This window comes from Manis javanica, chromosome 1 (assembly GCF_040802235.1).
Source record: "Manis javanica isolate MJ-LG chromosome 1, MJ_LKY, whole genome shotgun sequence".
Lineage (NCBI taxonomy): Eukaryota > Metazoa > Chordata > Mammalia > Pholidota > Manidae > Manis > Manis javanica.
This window is the reverse complement of record NC_133156.1, coordinates 160,073,246-160,093,209: the sequence shown is the minus strand read 5'-3', so window position 1 is coordinate 160,093,209 and position 19,964 is coordinate 160,073,246. Positions and strand designations below refer to the sequence as shown.

At 40.2% G+C, this 19,964-nt stretch overlaps 2 protein-coding genes and 1 non-coding gene across 8 annotated transcripts in view; 1 reads left to right on the top strand and 2 right to left on the bottom strand.

Annotated features, from left to right (window-relative positions):
- The first annotated feature begins 228 nt into the window (after nucleotides 1-228).
- On the top strand, nucleotides 229-15,639 carry CNOT11 (CCR4-NOT transcription complex subunit 11). 3 transcript variants are annotated; one of them, XM_017654369.3, is made up of 8 exons: nucleotides 233-913; nucleotides 3,517-3,681; nucleotides 7,713-7,865; nucleotides 9,914-10,116; nucleotides 11,365-11,567; nucleotides 13,081-13,177; nucleotides 13,260-13,472; nucleotides 14,982-15,639. In XM_017654369.3, the coding sequence occupies exons 1-7, from the start codon at nucleotides 397-399 to the stop codon at nucleotides 13,455-13,457; spliced, it is 1,536 nt and encodes a 511-aa protein (XP_017509858.2). In that variant the 5' UTR covers nucleotides 233-396; the 3' UTR covers nucleotides 13,458-13,472; nucleotides 14,982-15,639. The 3 variants fall into 3 exon arrangements, with proteins under 3 accessions (XP_017509859.2, XP_073095578.1, XP_017509858.2); XM_017654370.3 differs by lacking the exons at nucleotides 13,081-13,177; nucleotides 14,982-15,639 and having other exon boundaries at nucleotides 229-913; nucleotides 13,260-14,408; XM_073239477.1 differs by lacking the exons at nucleotides 3,517-3,681; nucleotides 14,982-15,639 and having other exon boundaries at nucleotides 231-913; nucleotides 13,260-14,408.
- The window catches only part of RNF149 (ring finger protein 149), a 25,986-nt gene continuing 21,413 nt past the window's right edge, over nucleotides 15,392-19,964 (bottom strand). Inside the window, exons 7-9 of one of the 4 annotated variants that reach the window (XM_073239485.1) lie at nucleotides 17,015-18,984; nucleotides 16,615-16,938; nucleotides 15,392-15,643 (exon numbers count right to left, since the gene is read on the bottom strand). In XM_073239485.1, the coding sequence (XP_073095586.1) occupies nucleotides 18,941-18,984 (44 nt within the window). In that variant the 3' untranslated portion in view covers nucleotides 15,392-15,643; nucleotides 16,615-16,938; nucleotides 17,015-18,940. The remainder of the gene's footprint in view (nucleotides 15,644-16,614; nucleotides 16,939-17,014; nucleotides 18,985-19,964) is intronic. The other 3 variants (XM_073239488.1, XM_073239492.1, XM_017654371.3) reach the window with 3 other exon arrangements.
- On the bottom strand, nucleotides 16,821-16,936 carry LOC118972699 (small nucleolar RNA SNORD89). Its single transcript, XR_005061772.1, has one exon. It is a non-coding gene; the product is annotated as a small nucleolar RNA SNORD89 (small nucleolar RNA).

Sequence of the window (19,964 nt, the reverse complement as noted above, 5' to 3'; positions counted from 1 at the left end):
TCCAGACAATAACGTAGCCCACATTTAATGACGCCGGCTAGTGACAGGCCCTGTTCTGGGAGCGCCTAGGCTCGCTCGCCTGCGCGCACAGCCCACACAGGCCGACCATCGCGTTGCAGGACCTCCGCAACCCGAGACACCAGCTCCGCCGCGCTCCCGCAGGCCCTGCCCCATTTCCGGCCTCTTCACCCCGCCCACAGCAGTCCCCGGATCTTCTCCCTGGCTTCGCTCCAACAGCCTCGCTTCCCTGCGGGCAGCCCTCTTCTCCGCGGTCATCTGGCTTCCTGCGGCGTTTTGTTTGCGACGCTGTCGTGTAACGGCGCGCTTTCCGGCCGCGGGGACGAAGCCCGCGACTGGGCCACTGCGGCCGGAAGAGGGGTCAGGCGAGTGAGGTTGATGCCCGGCGGCGGGGCAAGCGCGGCGTCTGGCCGGCTTCTCACCGCCGCGGAGCAAAGGGGGGTCCGGGAATCGGTGGGGTCGGCGTCCAGGAGCGGCCCAGTGGGTTTCGGCTCCGGCGGCAGAGGCGGCTCAGGCGGCCCCGGGCCGGGGAGTGGAGGCCCGGGGGGCCCCGCGGGCAGAATGAGCCTGACCCCGAAGGAGCTCTCGAGCCTGCTGAGCATCATTTCGGAGGAAGCGGGCGGCGGCAGCACCTTCGAGGGCCTGTCCACCGCCTTCCACCACTACTTCAGCAAGGCCGACCACTTCCGTCTGGGCTCGGTGCTCGTCATGCTGCTGCAGCAACCAGACCTGCTGCCCAGCGCAGCGCAGCGCCTCACGGCGCTCTACCTGCTCTGGGAGATGTACCGCACCGAGCCGCTCGCCGCCAACCCCTTCGCCGCCAGCTTCGCGCACCTGCTTAATCCCGCGCCGCCCGCCCGCGGCGGCCAGGAGCCCGACCGGCCGCCGCTCTCAGGTACGCGCCGGGGGCGAAGCCGCTCCCGCCGCGGCAGCCTTTCCCTCCCGAGGCCAGTTGGGCCTTAGCAGTGGATTCGGCTGTTTTCCACCTGCGCTTCTGGGATTCAACCGCTTAAAATGGTCTCTTTTGAAATAACTGCGTCCCCCCCACCCCCGTCCGCAAAGTATGGATAACTGGTAGCTTAATCACAAATTTATGATACCGAAAATTACTCCTCGCAGCAGTGCAGGTTGTCAAATCATGCAGCTGGGTGTGGGGCTTGACATTTTAGTACCTCAAATGAAGTTTGTTCTTGCAAAGCTGGTCTGAGGTGTGTGAAGTTGTAGCTAATGACCGCTGGGCCTGCTCCGGTTTTAAGTCTCAGACGAATAAATAGGTTTTAAGTCTCAGACGAATAAATAGAAGTCATTATTCATGACCCGAAGAAGTTGGGCGAAAATACACATCAAACAGCGTTTAAGGGCCTGGCAGCCACCTTCGTTAATCTTTTCTTGGGTAAGGAGATGGAACAGAGGATAGGAGGTAGTCTCAAACTCCCGGCCTGGGTTAGAAAACGCATTGCGTGCACCATGGTGAGATCCCATCAGTGGGTTCCATGCGAGGCTTTTATTTATTTTTAACTCAAACATGAGATGCTTTAGGAGACTTACCTCCAAGAGAGGAAAGACACAGGAGATGGTGATGAGAGAGAAGGGTACTTGAAGACTTTGACAAGAACCAGGGTAGTCGGGGAAGCAGGCCGTTTGCGGTGGGAAACAGCTTGATGTTACCGTGCTTAACCAGTGGGGAAAAGGGCACATGACCATAGGTACGGACCACTTACTCAGAGTCGGAAGGTTAAGGCAGCAGATTTTTAGGTAACATCAGGGAGTTACTTTTGTGGCACAGGAGGGCTTCTCTATTTTCAGTAGTTAGTGTTACCTGCCTGGCAACCCCTTTGCATCTAAAGCATCTTCTATTTGGTTTCCTGCACTGTCTTTGTCTAAGAGGGGCGGCTTTTATGTTGTATGAGATGCTCTTTTGTACAGGTACTGAACCAGGCTTTCAGGAAATTTGAGAATGCCTAGAAAGTAAACATGACATGGGTGTGTGGTCAAGACCCACTACCCTAGGGGGCCGTCAGCAGAGGGTGTGGGCAGTGTGGGATTTAGGTCAGAGGGACATTTGGATTCTGAAGGACAGGTTAGGCAAAGAAACCATGACTTAGTTAATGTCATTCTCAGATACAGTGAGTTTAAACCTAGATCTAGGTCACAGACTGCATCATAGACACAAAAGTGCAAAGGAAGGAATCCATGGATTGATTATTTTACCTCTTTGCCTCAGTTTTTTTTATCTATAAAATGCAGATAATTCCTAGCTGGTAGAATTATTCAGGAAAATTACAAGTACTACCCATTATCCTCATTACTTTTGTTAAAGTAGGTAAGGTTGGTGCTTGATACACAACAGGGAATGAGTCTGCTGTGAGCATCTAAGAGTGTATTTAAAAAAATTTTTTCAGATGATTCTGATGCAGAGCCAGAATTGTATGTGGAATTAAATAAGATGGCTACCTTGCACTCAAGAAGCTTGTAGTCTAGCTGGAGAGACATAAACATAGTTAAACATAGTTTTAACAGTATCGAAAGGGCTGTACTAAATGTCACATTCATGCAAAATCCTTGGTAGCACAGTAAAAACTACCTGTGTAGCAGGAGAATTTCTCAGAGTGGTGTTTTTGCTGTGGTCTTGACTAGACATGAATGAGGGTGTGGTGGAAAGGGAAGGGTGTGGCCCTGCTAGGTTTTCTCAAAGAAATGGGTGTATTGGATGTTCTGAAATCAAGAATTCTGAAAGATTTCGTGCAACTGGAGTGTATTAGATAAGAGAGGAGTTCAAGAAACGAGATTAGGGTCATGACCACAAGAAAGTCAGGACCAGATCGTGAAGGGCCCAGTAGTGGTGTAGGAGTGGGTTTAATTCTGTGTAAACAGGTTAAGAATGTGGACCTGGCAAATGTAACAGTACTAAGTGGTAGAGTGGAGTGCAGGTGGTGGGAGAGCAGCTAGGGAAATTGGGAAGGCTGTCCTGTAGTCCAGCAAGAGAGGGGGAGAGGGGACGGAGACCAGGGAATGGAGTCTGCCAACATTGCTGCTCTAGGATAGATGAGGCTGGGTGAGCAACTGAATATGGGATGAAAGGAAGCAAACCTTGAGCACTGTGGGAGTTCTGTAGCTGCATGTGTATTGAAGCAGGAATGTGAAGGGTATTTGTGTTGCTAGGGATTGCTTCCCCTTCTCTTCAACTTCTGCAGTTGCCGGTAGAGAAGAAAGAAAAGCACTTCTGAGCAAGTTTTTGTTTGGTTTTGGCTTTTGCAGGAATGGAAATACTAGAAAACAGAATTTTTAATACTTACATAAATCTTAAGTTTCATTGATAATGCCAAAACTCATAAAATTTCAAATGTATATTTGCATTAACTGAACTAAGTTTGTTTTTAAAGATACATGAGTTGAGATGGCAAGTAGTATATGGCAAATAAAATGCTAATTTTACCAGATTCAAGTTAATTTTTAAAAATAACCATTAGAGAAATCGTTATACATTTTTGTTCACAGGATTTTTACCTCCTATAACTCCACCAGAAAAGTTTTTTCTTTCCCAGCTGATGCTGGCACCCCCAAGGGAACTCTTCAAAAAGACGCCTCGACAGATTGCACTGATGGATGTTGGAAACATGGGCCAGTCTGTGGACATTAGTGGGCTTCAGCTGGCTTTGGCTGGTAAGGAGGAGTTGGTGGTGTGCGTGCTCTTGTGTGGTAGCATTAAGTCTTTTTTATTGAGGTACTCCACTTAAAATGAAGCTCTTTTTAACTGTGCTTAAAGGTTAGTGCCTTCTGTGAAAAACGTAGCTTCAGTACTGGGTCCTTGCTAATGTGACTTACAAATTCATCTCAAGTTTACTGACTGAATTGATTGCCTTTCCAGTTTAAGAAGAATGCTGGACAGGATTTAGTCTGTTTTGAACTTTTTTTCTGATGTCAGTTCTACTCAAAGTGATGTATAGATTCAGTGTAATCCCAACAATGTGTTTTTTAGAAATAGAAAAAAAATCCATTATAAAATTCACATGAATTCTCAAGGGACCCCAAATAGCCAAAACAACATTCTGTTGACATCCTTATTGAAGACCATTGGACCAAATAAGGGTTTATTTCTGGGCTCTCTATTCTGTATCATTGGTTTATATGTCTCTCTTCCAGTGCCACACTTTTGATTATGGTAGCTTTGTAGTAAATTTTGAAATCAGGAAACATGAAACCTCCACTTTGTTCTTCTGTTTCAATATTGTTTTGGCACCTGTGTTACACATATAAGCAAAGGAATGGGTGCTCTTGAAGGAAAAGTGTGTCATGATAGAACAGGAAACATTCTTTTACTGGGTGGTCAGAGTGAGCCTCTGAGCAGTGAAGGATAAGAAGAGGTACCTTTTGCTTGCCTGCTTTAGCAAAAATAACAGATTTGTGAGTCTTACCACTTGAGAGTGATTCACAGGGAATTCTAATACATAGCTGTGTATGTGAACCTTTAACCTTGTGATTAACTGAGCTGCAGTACTAATTTTGTGAGAGCTCCATCCTCTTTAGATTTAATGCATTTGAATAAGGTGACCTCTTTCAATAGACAACTTTTTCCTTCGAGCATTCTGAACTTCACTTTTCAACTACTGAGTATTAACAGTATAACAATGGTTATTTTCTAAAACCAAGAGAAATCTTTTTAAGACTTCTAAGATTGAAGGTACACAAAAATACTTATTAGCTATTAGTGCTACATCCAGTCTATTAACAGAAATAAAATGGTATTTCCTTAACTAAAGGTAGTGTGAAAACTGGGTACAGAGGTGAGAGGCAGTTCAGTCGTCTTCAGGAGCACTGTATTCTCAAGAGGGTAGCTTTGTGTGCAGGCCAGTGACAGTCAAGCCTGACCTCCCTTTCAACTGGGTGATGACTTGAGTCAGCCTTTGAGAAAGTTTTAAACTGTATCAAGCTCAGAAAGGAATATGTGACTAGAGTTAAGATTGAGAAGCTTGGCAAAGTGGCTACTAAATTTGCTGCTTATAGACCCTTCCTCAGACTGAAATGTCTTAATCCATTCATTTTCACAAGTGCCAAAAAAAACCCAGAACACCTGTCTTCCCCTGTGCTAGCTGCACAGATGTCTCTGCAGAGGCCTGCCATTCAGATATCTTACCCCGGGGACATGGACCAAAAATGTATTGATGGATGATGCCATTGCATTTTCTTAACTTTAAGAAAAACTAGGAGTAAAAAAACGTAAGTAACTAGAAGGGGCAGAGTTTCACCCAATAACAGTGACAGTATTCTCATCAGCAGTTTTATTAAAAATTCCTGACAAACATGTACTTTTTTGTTTATGACACAATATGCCCATTAAAATCATTTTCCTATATCTTGGTCTTTCTGTACGTAAGCAATCAGAGATGACAAAATGGCATCTTGGGATAACTGTAATTAGCTTTTTTCTTACTGAATGAGGTTGAACATCTTGTATGTCTAAGGCATCTTTCATAACTGGCCATTTTTCCATTGGATTAATGGTCTTTTATTAACATTGGTAGCTCTTTAGGTAATCAGCAATTAGCCCTCTGTTCTTAGAATTATAGAATCTGAAATGGTACTTCATGAAACATACGTGCACATTTTAAGGAATTTTCATAAATGAGTCTAAAGCAACCACCATCGAGGTTAAGAAATGGAGTATTTTCAGCACCTTGATATTCCATGTGTCTCCCAGTTACTGCTGCCCACCCCTCCACCCCACCACTATCCTGACTTTTCTGATAATCACTGACAGTTTACCTTATCGTCCTCTCTCCTGAACATGCTTGTAGTTTAACTTTGCATATGGAATCATACCATGTTAATTTTTTTGTCCTTTTTGGATATCGTTTGAGAGAAATCCATGTTGGTGACATGTCACTGGGGTGGTGGCTTTTCATTGCTGTTGTCTAGTCATACAGTGGAAGGCAAAGTTTGCTAAGTTCTTTATTCATTCTACTGCTGATGAGCATGCTGTTGCTGTGAACATTCTTGTACATGTGGAAGTTTTTCTTGGAGGGAAAGAGAAACTTCACCAGGTCATGGCAGATTGCTTTCCAAAGTTGCTGTGCCATTTTCCATCCTCAGTGGCAATGTGAAGGCTAACCTAACTTCACCCTCCTCCTCTGCATCTGATGATATCAGCTTGTTAATTTTTTATTTTTATTTTTTATTTATTAATTTTATTTTGGTATTATTAATCTACAATTACATGAAGGACATTATGTTTACTAGGTTCCTCCCTTCACCAAGTGCCCCCCCACATACCCGTTCACAGTCACTGTCCATCAACATAATAAGATGCTGTAAAATCACTACTTGTCTTCTCTGTGTTGCACAGCCCTCCCAGTGCCCCCCCCACACACTATACATGTTAATCGTAATGCCCCCTTTCTTTTTTCCCACCCTTATCCCTCCCTTCCCACCCGTCATCCCCAGTCCCTTTCCCTTTAGTAACTGTTAGTCCATTCTTAGGTTCTGTGCTTCTGCTGCTGTTTTGTTCCTTCAGTTTTCTTTTGTTCTTATACTCCACAGATGAGTGAAATCATTTGGTACTTGTCTTTCTCCACCTGGCTTATTTCACTGAGCATAATACCCTCTAGCTCCCTCCATGTTGTTGCAAATGGTAGGATCTGTTTTTTCTTATAGCTGAGTAATATTCCATTGCGTATATGTACAGCTTGTTAATTTTTGCCAGTCTCATGGGTGTGTAATAGTATCTTGTGTTTTAACTGATTTTTCCCTGGTTCCTAATGGGACTGAACATCTTTTTCAGATGTTTATTGGCCAGTCAGGCTTTTTAAAATAAAATACTAGTTGAAGTCATTAGTTCATTTTTTTCCTTTTAAAAAACTGATTTGTGGGAATGTAAACTAGTTCAACCATTGTGGAAAGCAGTATGGAGGTTCCTCAAAAAACTAAAAATAGAAATACCATTTGACCCAGGAATTCCACTCCTAGGAATTTACCCTAAGAATACAGCAGCCCAGTTTGGAAAAATATGCACCCCTATGTTTATTGCAGCACTATTTACAATAGCCAAGAAATGGAAGCAACCTAAGTGTCCATCAGTAGATGAATGGATAAAGAAGATGTGGTACATATCCACAATGGAATATTATTCAGCCATAAGAAGAAAACAAATCCTACCATTTGCAACAACATGGATGGAGCTAGAGGGTATTATGCTCAGTGAAATAAGCCAGGCGGAGAAAGACAAGCACCAAATGATTTCACTCATATGTGGAGTATAAGAACAAAAGAAAACTGAAGGAACAAAACAGCAGCAGACTCACAGAACCCAAGAATGGATTAACAGTTACCAAGGGGAAAGGGACTTGGGAGGGTGGGTGGGAAGGGAGGGATAAAGGGGAAAATTGGGCATTACGATTAGTACCCATAATGTAGGGGGGGGGACACGGGAAAGGCAATATACACAGAGAAGACAAGTAATGATTCTATAGTATCTTACTATGCTGATGGACAGTGACTGTAATAGGGTATGTGGGGGGGACTTGATAATGGGGGGAGTCTAGTAACCATAATGTTCAAGTAATTGTACATTAATGATATTAAAAAAACTGATTTGTAGGAATTCTGAAAAAACATATATATTTTGGATCTGGCCCTTTGTTTATATATGTTGTAGACACCCTCAGTTTAAAAGTGTCTCCTATTTTAACCTTTTTCAGAACGGCAGTCTGAATTGCCCACTCAAAGTAAAGCTAGCTTTCCTAGTATTCTCAGTGACCCAGACCCGGATTCTTCTAATTCTGGCTTTGACAGCTCAGTTGCCTCTCAGATCACAGAAGCTTTAGTCAGTGGACCAAAGCCACCAATTGAAAGTAAGTATATATAATTTTATACACTCATTTTTATTTTATCAGCATCCTGAGACTTTTTCTGAGACATGTTATATTATATCCCTGTAATCAGCATACCTGAAGATAGAAATACTCTGATTTTACTGAAGTGAGTCTGTTTTTGTAGCTTATCACCTTACTTGTATTTTTATACCTCTTTATTAATCTTCTCTCTATCATTATCTTCTCCATCATAAAGTTCTACTGATCCTACAGCTCTTAATTTGCTTTAATTCAAAGGAGAACACCTATTGAACTTGAAATACCGTAGCTGCATCTTTTGGTTTTATAGGCTTCTCTGTGGTCTTAATGACAAAGGCATGCTTTCTAGTTAGGGGTAAGAACATGTTCTCCAGAGGATGGTGTCATTATGAGTTAAAAAGTTACACTGTGACATTTTATGCTATTTACAGTAGATCTTTGGCATAAATGGGTTTAGTGTTTGAAGTCTCAGCTAGTCACAGTGTGCCAGAAGGTTTGTGGCACATACATACTGGTTTTAATACTTGCTTAGGCACAAGTCTGACTTGCATGGGTCACAGGAAGGTGTGTGCAATGCAATCAGTCAGATACTGAGTCTAGTTAAATGCTAAGGCATCCCTTTCCTTCCTGATAAAGAACTTTCTCTTATCATATAAGCAAGCTGCTCATGAAGTGTTAAAAACTTTCTTATTGTAAATGGTGTGAAAAGAAATTCAGGTGCCAGTTCTGGTGATATACATGAAGAGACAGTATAGTTTAAGATAAAGTAGTGAGTCTCAGCCAGAAAACAGACATTTTCAGTCAACTAGAGTATAATCTCAAATTGGCAGGAGTTAGGATCTGACTCAAATAAGCCCATTTGAGGCCCTATGTGGAAACCAAAGTGAGGTATGAAATGTGTTCAGCAGAAGTTCCTAACAGCATTCATTTCAGTGGGTTTATAATTTAGGGATCAATCTTGTTCCATAAAATAGTTGAAGCATTGAGTCATTTCATTTTCCTGTTGAATTTTTACTGAACATGGTGAATTTAGGTGTGAATTTAGGGGTTAATGAAAGTCTCCAGAATCATTTGAGAATGTTATGTCAGTCATACCTCTTTTTCTCCATGTAATTTGCCACTTCAGGTTATAAGATACAAAGATAAAACTAGTACAAATTACAGCAGTCTCTGAACTAAAAACAATAGTGGTAATAAGGATAGCATAAGTGAGATCAAGTAGAACTTCATTTTTTCCATAAAAAGACTTTACCAACATAGTAAGTTGTGCCCTTTTGCTATTGAGTGGTGATGGTGCTTGAATTAAAAGTTGGCACATTGTGGTCAGGATTTCCTTTCTTCTCTCCATAGATTGAGTCTCTGGCATATTAACAATATACAGGTTTCCCCTGCTATCCAAAAGTGGAGAGTTCTTATGAAATCTTTTGTAATGGCTGAAATGGTGTAAAGGGAAGAGGCAATCACCATTGATTTGTATGGAAAAATTTTAGAGCCTCCCCACCCAAAAACTAACCTCTTAGACTTTCCCGATACACTAGGACACATTTTGCTAATGGACACATGAAGTAAATTGAGATAAAGCACAGATGCTCCCAGACACAGCTGAAAGCTCTGTGGGCTTGGTGCTGAGATGCTGGTCCCAGGGAAGGAGCTTGGCGGGGCCCCTATCGCTTCTTGAGGTGCGCCTTGCAAAACCAGTGTTGAGTGCTGTTTTTTCCTCTTTTTATAAAACTGAAAACCCTTTGAGATTTCTTTTGATTATAGAGAAAACAAGTATTGGTCTTTCACAAAAACAAAGTGACATATAATATAAACTTTCAAAATTGGGGGGATACCTGTCCTCAGTGTTTCATTTTCTTCTTTTCTGAGTAAAACCCTGACTTATGTCATTTTTGCTTCTGATTTTGAACTCAAGACAGTTCTGTTACCCTTATTAAGCACTGTTCATGTACTTCATTAGGGGAGATGTGTGTGCGAGGTATACAGATCACACAGGTGTGAGCTTCCTGATAGAAACAGTGAAGTATTTCTGCTCTCATTCATTACAGGCCATTTCCGGCCAGAGTTTATTCGTCCGCCACCTCCACTCCACATTTGTGAGGATGAATTGGCTTGGCTGAATCCCACAGAGCCAGACCATGCGATCCAGTGGGATAAATCAATGTGTGTGAAGAATAGCACTGGTGTAGAGATCAAGCGAATAATGGCCAAAGCCTTCAAAAGCCCCTTATCGTCTCCTCAACAAACACAGGTGTATATTTATTGTAAACATTTTCTTATCTTTAATCCATCAAGCGTTTATTTTTGTTTTCATAAAGTGATGAATGACTGATAAACTGATACTGTCAACAGGAGCCAGCAGTGGGAAGGTTTCTGGATCTCTGCAGCTGTGTTCTGCTCCGATTCTGGTCCTTGTACTGGGTGGACAAGAAGTCTGATGACTAAAAATGGACCAGCTTTTGTTTGGGATCAGTTTGACTCTGGGAGAAGAGGGATAGGATGGCTCTCACTTTTTTTCTGCTTTGCCCCTGCTCTGTGCCAGCTAGGCACTTTCCATACATTGTTACATTGAAGTGGGACAGTAACTCTACTGTCAGCAGAATTAATAACATTTATTGGAGGAGGAAAGTGCTAGCCCCCATCACCCAGCTGGTTAGTGGTGGGTTAAGAGATTCAGAACAGCCCCTGCTGCTTAACCCTGGTGGGGTTGGGGGGTGGGAGGTAGGGACACCCTTTGGTGGTTTGTTTGGTGAATTTTAGTTTTTGAACTTTGACATTAGAACTTGTCAGATAACATTGCCAATACAGTTTACTACCAAAACATTATTTTTCCATTTTTCCAAGTCAAAAAATAGCTATGTTCTTAATTCACTTTGTTTACTAAACCATCCTAAAACACAATCTACTGTGGTAAATACTAGTATAGCAGGGAGAAGAGCATAGAAATGTTTAAAGAAGAAGTACCTGTTTGGCAGAAACACTTTTTGAGGAGCTCTATTTGAATCACCAAGTGTGAGTGACTGGACTGTAAGATGCTGGGAGCTGATGGGCTGCAGCCGGCCAGACCTCCCTCCTCCCGCCCTCTCCTCACTGGCATTTCTGTTCACCTCGGGAGGGCCCATTTCTAATGTTCTCTGTGGTCTGTGCATTTTGGGAGAACTAGTTGGTAATGAAGAATACTTTTGGTTATAACAGATGACAGGACAAAAAAGCCTACGAAGGACTTAAGGATATTGCTACAATCCAGATAGTATTTATTGAGTCCAGTTTAATACCCAGGGGATTCACTATAAACTGTCCTGAAGGTGTTTGCATTTTAGTATCTTTACAATTCAAATTAAATTTAAAAAAATCAAGACATCATCATGGGTTTGAGGGAAGAAATGTGTGAAGTTGGTTTAGTGCAGGTAATTTTATAGCTTTTTGTATGAAGTACTTGTTTTCATATGCAGGAATTTGACTCAACTTCCCTCTCTTTAAAATATTTGATTGTATTTAGCTCCTTGGTGAATTGGAAAAAGACCCCAAACTTGTTTATCACATTGGCCTCACTCCAGCCAAACTTCCTGACCTAGTGGAGAACAACCCTCTGGTTGCTATAGAAATGTTGCTGAAGTTAATGCAGTCAAGCCAGATCACTGAGTATTTCTCGGTCTTGGTCAATATGGACATGTCTTTACATTCAATGGAAGTTGTAAACCGGTAAGTTTCTATACTTGGTCAAATGTGGGAGGTTTAAAGATCCTGATTAAATGGCCCGGAGGAAATAACTAGCAACAAATTTTTTTCCTGATGTTGTTAGCCTGAGAAAACTTGCTAATGTGAGCCTTAGCGTTCACCGCATGTGAATTCAGCATCTACGAGTAAAAACTCTGAAGGATTGAGTTCTCCTAATGTATGTAGTTGTATATTCTTTACCCCTGCACAAATACAGACATATGTTATTGTTTGTTAATGACTAACAGCTATTTCATGGGAAAGTATGGGTGTGAAGAGCTGAGAGAAATCTGGGAATATTGGTCTAGAATTCCTGGCACTTTTCTCTGGGCCTTTATGACTCACTCCTGACTCTTCTGTAATTCCCTTCTACCTTCTGGCTCAGGCTCTCCCCTTTGTACCAACATGCACTTTCTTGTCCTGAAGCTGCATCCTTTTCGAGGCCTTCTGACTGGCCATGCTCTGCAGGCTCACCTCTTCCCTTTCTCTGCGTTCTTGGAGCAGTTACTGTCTTTACTGGGTATCTGGTCCTTAGTTCAAATAACTGCATCTTTTTTTTTTTTAATCAATACTATTTTTTCTGGAGAGTAATTTCAATTGCTTTTTGTCCCTGTCAACCCTGCCCCTGCCCCTGCCCTTAGTGTGAAACAAACCTGTGGACACACACAAATCTCAAGTGACTACAGCAGCCTATGGTAACAGTTACTTTGAGCAGTAATTCCCCATTGCCTTATAGAAAAAAGTTATGAAGTCAAGTTTGGTAGTCATTTCTTATGGAAATTCATACCATATGTTAACATAGCCCACCTTTATCTGGGCATGGAATTCCCACCCCACCTTTTTCTCTTTTCCTTCAGTCTTTCATAGACTCTTTTGGAAAATACCAGCCTTCCTTTACAAGATTGAACTGATGTGACTGCCACCATACCTTTGATATACATTCTAACTAGGTCTTTCCCACCATGTTCCCAAATATGCCATCTTAATCCCCCACTCCAAACTTTTGCTAAGATTATTTACTGAGTTATAAGGAACCCTTTTCTGCCTAAGTTACTTGCCATTTTATGGGTTTTCCCAAGTTTTTTCACTTACGTTACTCTTTTTGAAAACCCTTCAGACACATGGCCTTGCATAACACTTAGGTGTAAAGTAACTGGAGTTTAGTAAATGTTACTTAAAATAATAGAATAATTGCCAAGGTTATTAGAGCTTAGAAGATAATTATGAATTATGATTTAGCCAAGAACAGAGACATGGTGCTCAATAAAAAATTAGTATGAGGAATTGTGTGTAATGCTAAGTATAGACTTAAAAAATGGCAAGTGTCATTTATTAACAAGTGGGTATGACTCTTAGGTTTATTTGTATATTTAAAACTAGGTAACTGGATCACATACTAGAAATTTTCACTAAATGACCAAAGGAAATTTTGCATTTTATGGTCGTTTTTTAATGTTAGCAAAATCAACAGGCCTAACTTTCTAACCTTATGAAACAGACTAACTACAGCTGTTGATCTACCTCCTGAATTTATTCACCTCTATATATCAAATTGCATCTCTACTTGTGAGCAAATTAAAGATAAATATATGCAGGTAAGTAATAGAAATTTTTGTAAATTTTATGAAACACATGCCAAGAAAATGGGCACACTAAAATTTGTTCTTTCTTTTTCAGAATCGTTTGGTGCGTCTTGTGTGTGTCTTTCTCCAATCTTTGATCCGTAACAAAATTATCAATGTGCAGGACTTGTTTATAGAAGTGCAGGCATTCTGTATTGAATTCAGTAGGATACGAGAAGCTGCTGGTCTTTTCCGGTTGTTGAAGACATTGGATACTGGGGAGACACCTTCTGAGACCAAAATGTCAAAGTAATACCTCATCAGAACGGTAGTACCCCCCCCCACCCCCAGTCATTGTTCAGCTGTACTGTTATTTAATTTTTAAAACTGTTAGAATTCCAAGTGGATTGTGTGGTTTAATACATACAAACAACACTTTATGTACTTTAAGCACAGTTTTCTTTTCCTGGATGACTTTTTTCCTTTAGATAAATTTTTGGTAAGAACTTAGAAAAATGTCTTTTAGGTGGTTTGCTAATGATTAACCTAGAGGAATGGTTATACCCAAAAAAATTACTGCAAAAAAGTAGATGAGGTCTTTAGCACTAAAGAGCAAAGTGCCTGTTTTTGCTTAAAACACAAATTACAGGCTTCTTTTAAGTCAAGAATCTGGTTTTCCTTAAGTTCCAATGGTGAAAATATTTGATTAGAGTAAACTGAGACATTCTTAAGAATCTGTCACACTGCCCTTCAGGTGAAAGCAATTCATTGTTTTTGAATCAAGTGGCAAACAGGTTTGATCCTTGCACCCATTTATGTGTGTAGCTCTTCTCATTAAGCAGTTTGAACCAAGGGACATACTTTAACTTTATTCTTTCTTGTCATGAGGACGTTAATAGACAACAGAATAAATTTCTTGGGCCTCTTATAAATATGGGAATTCTTAGAAACCTTTTTGAGACTGTAATAGCTGGCAGTTTTCTGGGTTTTTTCCTCTTAAACATGTTCCTTAGTTCTTCAGTTGTTAGTCTGAGGTAGTTATTTTTTTGTTTTCAGGAAAAATGTCAATGCATTGGGAGGGAATAACCCCCTGACAAACTGTCATGTAAAATTGCTTGCTGAGTGGCCTATCTGCACCTGCTGCCTGTGGTAGGGAAGATGGCCTGTAGGAGAGTGAGAGTGAGGTAGGATCATGTGGGCTGTGTTACCCTCATTTAACTTTGGACAACAGTGCCTTACATTAAAGTTTTTTAATGAACTCTAATACCTGATGTATTTTTTTACTTGAAAAAGATCATGAAAAATTCATTTACTGAGATACTTCAAAAACATTCTTTATAGGCAAATAATCCTTCAACAAGAATTACTTTTCAACTTCTTAGCAAAAGTTAAAGGAAACCAAGCCTATTGGTTTTAAGATGAGCAAAAGTTCCAATCTTGTAATACTGGTGAAAGAGCCCTACTTCTAGATGTATAAAAGATGTTGTACCTTAGGTATTCTGAAAGCAAGGGATTTGTATATACATTTGCTTTAAGGAAGTAAGGATCAAAGCCAGTGTAACAGGAATGCTTTTTATATACCTTAAGTGGTGGCAGCAACCTTGATTTCTCTCAATGCCTAAAAGTTGACATTGCTGTTACATACTATCCCTGGGAAAGAAACAATTCTTAGCCAAATACTCTGCCATTCCAGAAAGTTTCATCCACTACCACTGTTGGAAGCAGCCCAACTTTGGGCTCCAGGAGTTACTGATCTGATACGCTGAACTCCTCCTGGCCAATGGCATTGCCTCATGTTGAATGAAGCTTATCTAACATGAATTTTCTCTTACCACAGCCTCAAGCTTAGAACACTACACAACACTTCAGCACCACACTTGGGGGCCACTTTAAACTGGAATCATGCGAAGGAAAAAAAAGTGTAAAATTTTGGAAAACCCAGCACCAAATACACCATGGAAAGGACATGTGTTGGCAGTTTGAGAGTTGAAACAAGGCAGAAAGAGTGTCCTCCTGTTCAACCTCAACCAGAACATGGGTCAAGTGACTGACTCAGTGTCCACCCTGTGGTGTGCGTCCACAAATGACTACAAAGCCCCCCACATGCTAATGGTGGGCTCACAGGTTTTAGGCAAAGCTGCACATGTTGAGACTGACTACTGCTCATCACTTGAGGATCACAGAATTGTGTTTACCCGAAAGAGGAACTTTCAAATTTGTTTTAAATAAACAGCTTACAAAGAAAAGTAGTTAGTCATAGAACATTTTATAAAAAAAGTCAAGATTTACATTTACAACACCAGAAAAACGTTCTTCATTAAACATGTTTAAAAGTAGAGGAAAGTTTACCTGAAATAAAATAAACTAATTATAATCCTGGGATTCAATAACTGCAATCGATTTTTAAGTATAATCAGATGAGTTCAATTGTTAAAAAAGACATCCTGAATTCTCTGGATTTTCTAGTTTCAGCTTGAAGCTTTAATATCTTCAGATCACCTGTTAAAAAGAAGATGGCACTAAGTAACGGTAGAAAGAGAATTTAAAAAATATCTGGGATCCTAAAATATATTAAATAATTCTCTTTAATAGTGTTTAAACACTTTAAAAAGAAATGGTATCACGATTCTTACAGACTCCATATACATTTTCACATAATTTTAAGGAGCGTCTACCACTGTTTATACATTTTGTAATGATTCATATTCCCATGGAGAATTTCCCCTATTTTAAATGCTATTCTGAATGGTAACATTGAAGATAAGATTTTCAAGAGTACTGAAAATTAATGCATGGGAAGAACTTAACATATTCATTAAAATTCTCACTCTCTACCAAAGACCTTTTGCTGATTTCATTTTCTATCTGGCCTTTTTGTGCAATCACCAGGAATCCAAGACGCCTCCACAAGCACTTAAATATAATCCTGGGGCTGAAGAACCACAATCAGCCCCTAGATGGTGTCAGGGTTCCCAGGTTTCTCATTAGCCCATAATGTACAATAAATTCACTACTCGGCAGAAAGAATGGATTGACTATTAACTTAAAACTAATGTAATATAAATACTTCCGATTTACAATTTACTTTATACTTTGCTGATCTCTAGGTGCACAGCCAATTAAGACATTTTAGAAATTTCACTTAGTATTTTTCTGGAAGAGCAATGCTTATGTTTTTAAAATATCAAAAACTTAACTGGGAAAGGCATAGGTGGCTTTTCTGATTGGTTGTTGTATCACAGAAGCATTACATGTTACGCCAAATATAGCTTTGGTTCAGGCCAAACATGCTGTGCTTTGTAAATCACATAGTAGAGTTTACACGGAGCTCGAAGAAGCTGCTTGACTAAAACACAATTGTCTCAAGTTCCAGTCAGTAATACACATGTACTACAGTCTCCCCCTTCATTAAGCAAATGAACTTTAATGTGCTCAAAAGAAGAGACCGCTGCTATGCGAAGCTTTCTTACCAGGGAATTTCATTGCAGTGGGAACACACCTGTTCTTGAAGGTCTATTACTGTTTTTATGTACATTCTAAAGTATACAGTGTTTACTAGTTTAAGCCCCAGTGTTGTCCAAGGGTCACTGAATGTTTTTTTCTTAAAAATACTTGGGCTCTCTTTGGGTACGCCTTCTGGAAGCTTCCCAAGCCAGGACACTCCAGTCCTGATGCTGCTGAGGTCAGACTGGTGGTTTCGCTTCAGGAGGTTTTGTCATCGTGCACCACACAGAGAGCAAACTGCTGCCGGACACACTGCAATTCGGCCTTTTATTGTCATCATTCCTCAGCAGCTACAGGAAACAATCTTTCAGGAAAGAATCTGTGTTTTCAAGAGCCCTAAAAATGCAGCATGCTAAGAAGTATTACCTGCAGGAGGTGCGGTGTTTTTGCACCTCTCCTTCAGACCCTTGTGGTTTTCTAACAGGAAGCCAGGAGCCGCACCCAGGCAGGCCAGCAGGCTAGAGTGCTTCACGTTCCTGGACACACTGGCTCTTTAACATGCCTGCGACTTTTAAAGTTAAAAAAAAAAACAAAACTTTTTCTACCTCACTGGTGAACAAACAGCTTTTATGACACTCATTAGAAGGAAAATGACCACTGCCATAAATAATATAACCAGCCTTAATTCAATTCTCTTGTTTTAAGGAAAGCTGTATTATGATAGTGGCTGATAAAGAAATCACACTCCTGTAATTATCAAAAACAACTACCTTGATTTGTCAAAGTATTATCATTAAGAGTCAGCTTCAGTAGCTGCTGGCAAGAATTACTAATTAAAGCACTTCCCCCTAATATGTTTCCTAAAATACTAAAAGCAAACAATCTACTTGATGCAGACTCAGGGACATATTTTCCTATTCACAATGAACCACAGAAGGCAAATTTCAAAGATAATGCCTATTAAGGAAACTTCCTTTGAGGATGTCTGTGAAAATGGGAGCACAAAGACAAATACCCTATTTCAATAGCTCCTCAAATTGAATCTGGTTGCAGGGTTTACTTCAGTAAAACTGTTTACTCACTAAATATTTCACCAGGAGTAGCTAGAAGCAAAGTGTGGGTAAATACCTTGAAAACAATAAGCCATATAAAACTTTGTATCTTAGATACAGCTGTAAGAATAAATTCTTTATACTTTTTAAATTATATTTTCTCAAGTTTATTTTTACCCACAAAATACATACATACACAGTAACTAAGAGTTAAGAAACAAAGGACCAGAATTTCAAGTTCTAAAAAAATAACATCCTCCTGGACTTCTACCTGAGAGATGAGCAGATGTGTGTGTTTACTTAACCACTGCATAAAACTTTAGAGAGCCATACCCTGAAGCTTTATATTAGCCTGCACCTTCCTCCTGCAAGAACAGCAAATGAGTAAAAAGGACAGATGGTTAAACAAGGTCACAGTCATTAACTTTGCTTTAAAACTAATCAAGAAAGTTGCCTACTTGTTTATCTTGTCACAACAATAAAAATTCTCCAGCTATCACCCTTCTAATTATAAAGATTAAATTGCAGCTGGAACCAATATATGGTATTCATCATCTATGAAAAAACAGACTCCAGCCTGCCTACATGACTTAACAAGGCCATGAAGAACTTACTGCTCATATGCAATACAGAATCGTAGCTTTTTTTATTTGTAGAAAAAATGGACAAATTTCCCTTCCCATAAAGGTGACACAAGAAATTAGGTAATAAAAGGGAAAAATGCAAATTCTGAAGTCATCTAGTGCTTTTCTCATGATTTCAAACAGAAAACAACAATGTAAAAGTGTTCCCAGGTTTTGAAGTATCTGTATGTAATACAGAGGCACAAGAAAGCTGTAGATTTCTCTTACCTCGTTGAATGTTCTAAAAAAGTCTTTCCTCCAGGGAAAACTCATGATTATTAAGTTTAATTATACAAATCTACTTTGACTAGTCTAAATACAGTGTGCTTAGTCTACATCCATCCTTGAGAAACAGAATTCACCTTTTTACAATACCGTGGTGGCTAGTCTTTTAGAAAAACACTCATCCTTTAATTAGAGTGTCTCCCTAGTCATTTCCTTTCAACAGTCTCAACTTATTGTTTATCACAAATGATATATTTTAATAGATAAATATGTGACGACTAATCAAAAAGTCTCTTTAAGAATAAAATATCTTATTTGTATATCAAACCAGAACCTGAAAGATAAGAGATGAACATTATTTTCAAATATACAAAATACATGCTGAAAGACAAAAGTCCTTTGATCCAAGTCTAAGTCCTCTCTATGACGCTGCCCGTGGGGTGTGCTGTGCGCTAGGAGACAGGTCCTCCATGCTGAGAGTCACTCCTGCCTGTTTCTACAACAAAGCAACAAAAGCCAACATTAGTCACTGGCATTTTCTGAACTGTGATGACAAACACTGTGACTCATCCGCAGCTTATAATTCAAGAAACAAATTACAGAAAAGTTTAAAAAAATTACATGTCAAAATGACACCCCTTTCCAGAGGGACAGTCAAGAAAAACATCTTCCTCACAGTATGAGAGGTTTTCCAGTGTTAGCCCAACAACACCGATCAGATCAGCATGGCACCACCAACAGACACAGCTGGGCTGGTGCTATTTGAGACATTTTCAAAAGTAAAACATGCCCACGGTGATGGTGGTGTCACTGTGCATAAACACAACAGCATGCATTTAAGGGGTTACAGATCTTGACCCTATGAGCTAGAGACTAGCATGCCATTACCCTCATTTTACAGATGAGGAAGTTGAGGCACACAGTAGGTAAAGTATCTTGGAAGAGGAACTGGCATTCAGATCCAGATAGTCTGGTATTACCAGAAAGAGGAGTACAAAATAATTTCAGCACCGAAGGTTTTTTATAGTACGAGAAAACCAAATACTTTGTCCTCACTTACACAGAGCTAAGAAGGTCAGATGGGCGACAGAAGAAGCACTCGCCAGGGAGACATTCTCCACCAAGTAGCCTACCAAAGTAGCGCACATTTATTTCCTAGTTGCTCCTAAGGGTCTAAGTAAATGTTTTCTCAACTGTAAGTGAAGCCACATTACAGGCTGGAAGTACTAATGTCTGCTTAAAAGAACTGATTTTTCCAATCTAAGATATCTTGAATTATGTTGCTTCAAATATAAGGCAGCAAGAACATGAACATATAAATCATCTGTCAATTTACTGGTGAACAAATACTTCATAACTTTAAAAAGGACAAAAAGAAAACAACAAGCAAAAAAAAGGCAGGTGGGGAAAGGGGCCCAACTTTTTCAGACTATGTCTGATACTCTGTTGTTTTATAACCCAGCTTCTTTTTCCACC

What these genes read in the sequence shown, in the direction of transcription:
- CNOT11 (XM_017654369.3), top strand. Translation starts at nt 397, where the DNA reads ATGCCCGGCGGCGGGGCAAGCGCGGCGTCTGGCCGGCTTCTCACCGCC. An exon ending in GCTTCAGCTGGCTTTGGCTG is followed by an intron (nt 3,682 to 7,712) that starts GTAAGGAGGAGT and finishes AACCTTTTTCAG; the next exon opens with AACGGCAGTCTGAATTGCCC. An exon ending in TTAAAGATAAATATATGCAG is followed by an intron (nt 13,178 to 13,259) that starts GTAAGTAATAGA and finishes TTTCTTTTTCAG; the next exon opens with AATCGTTTGGTGCGTCTTGT.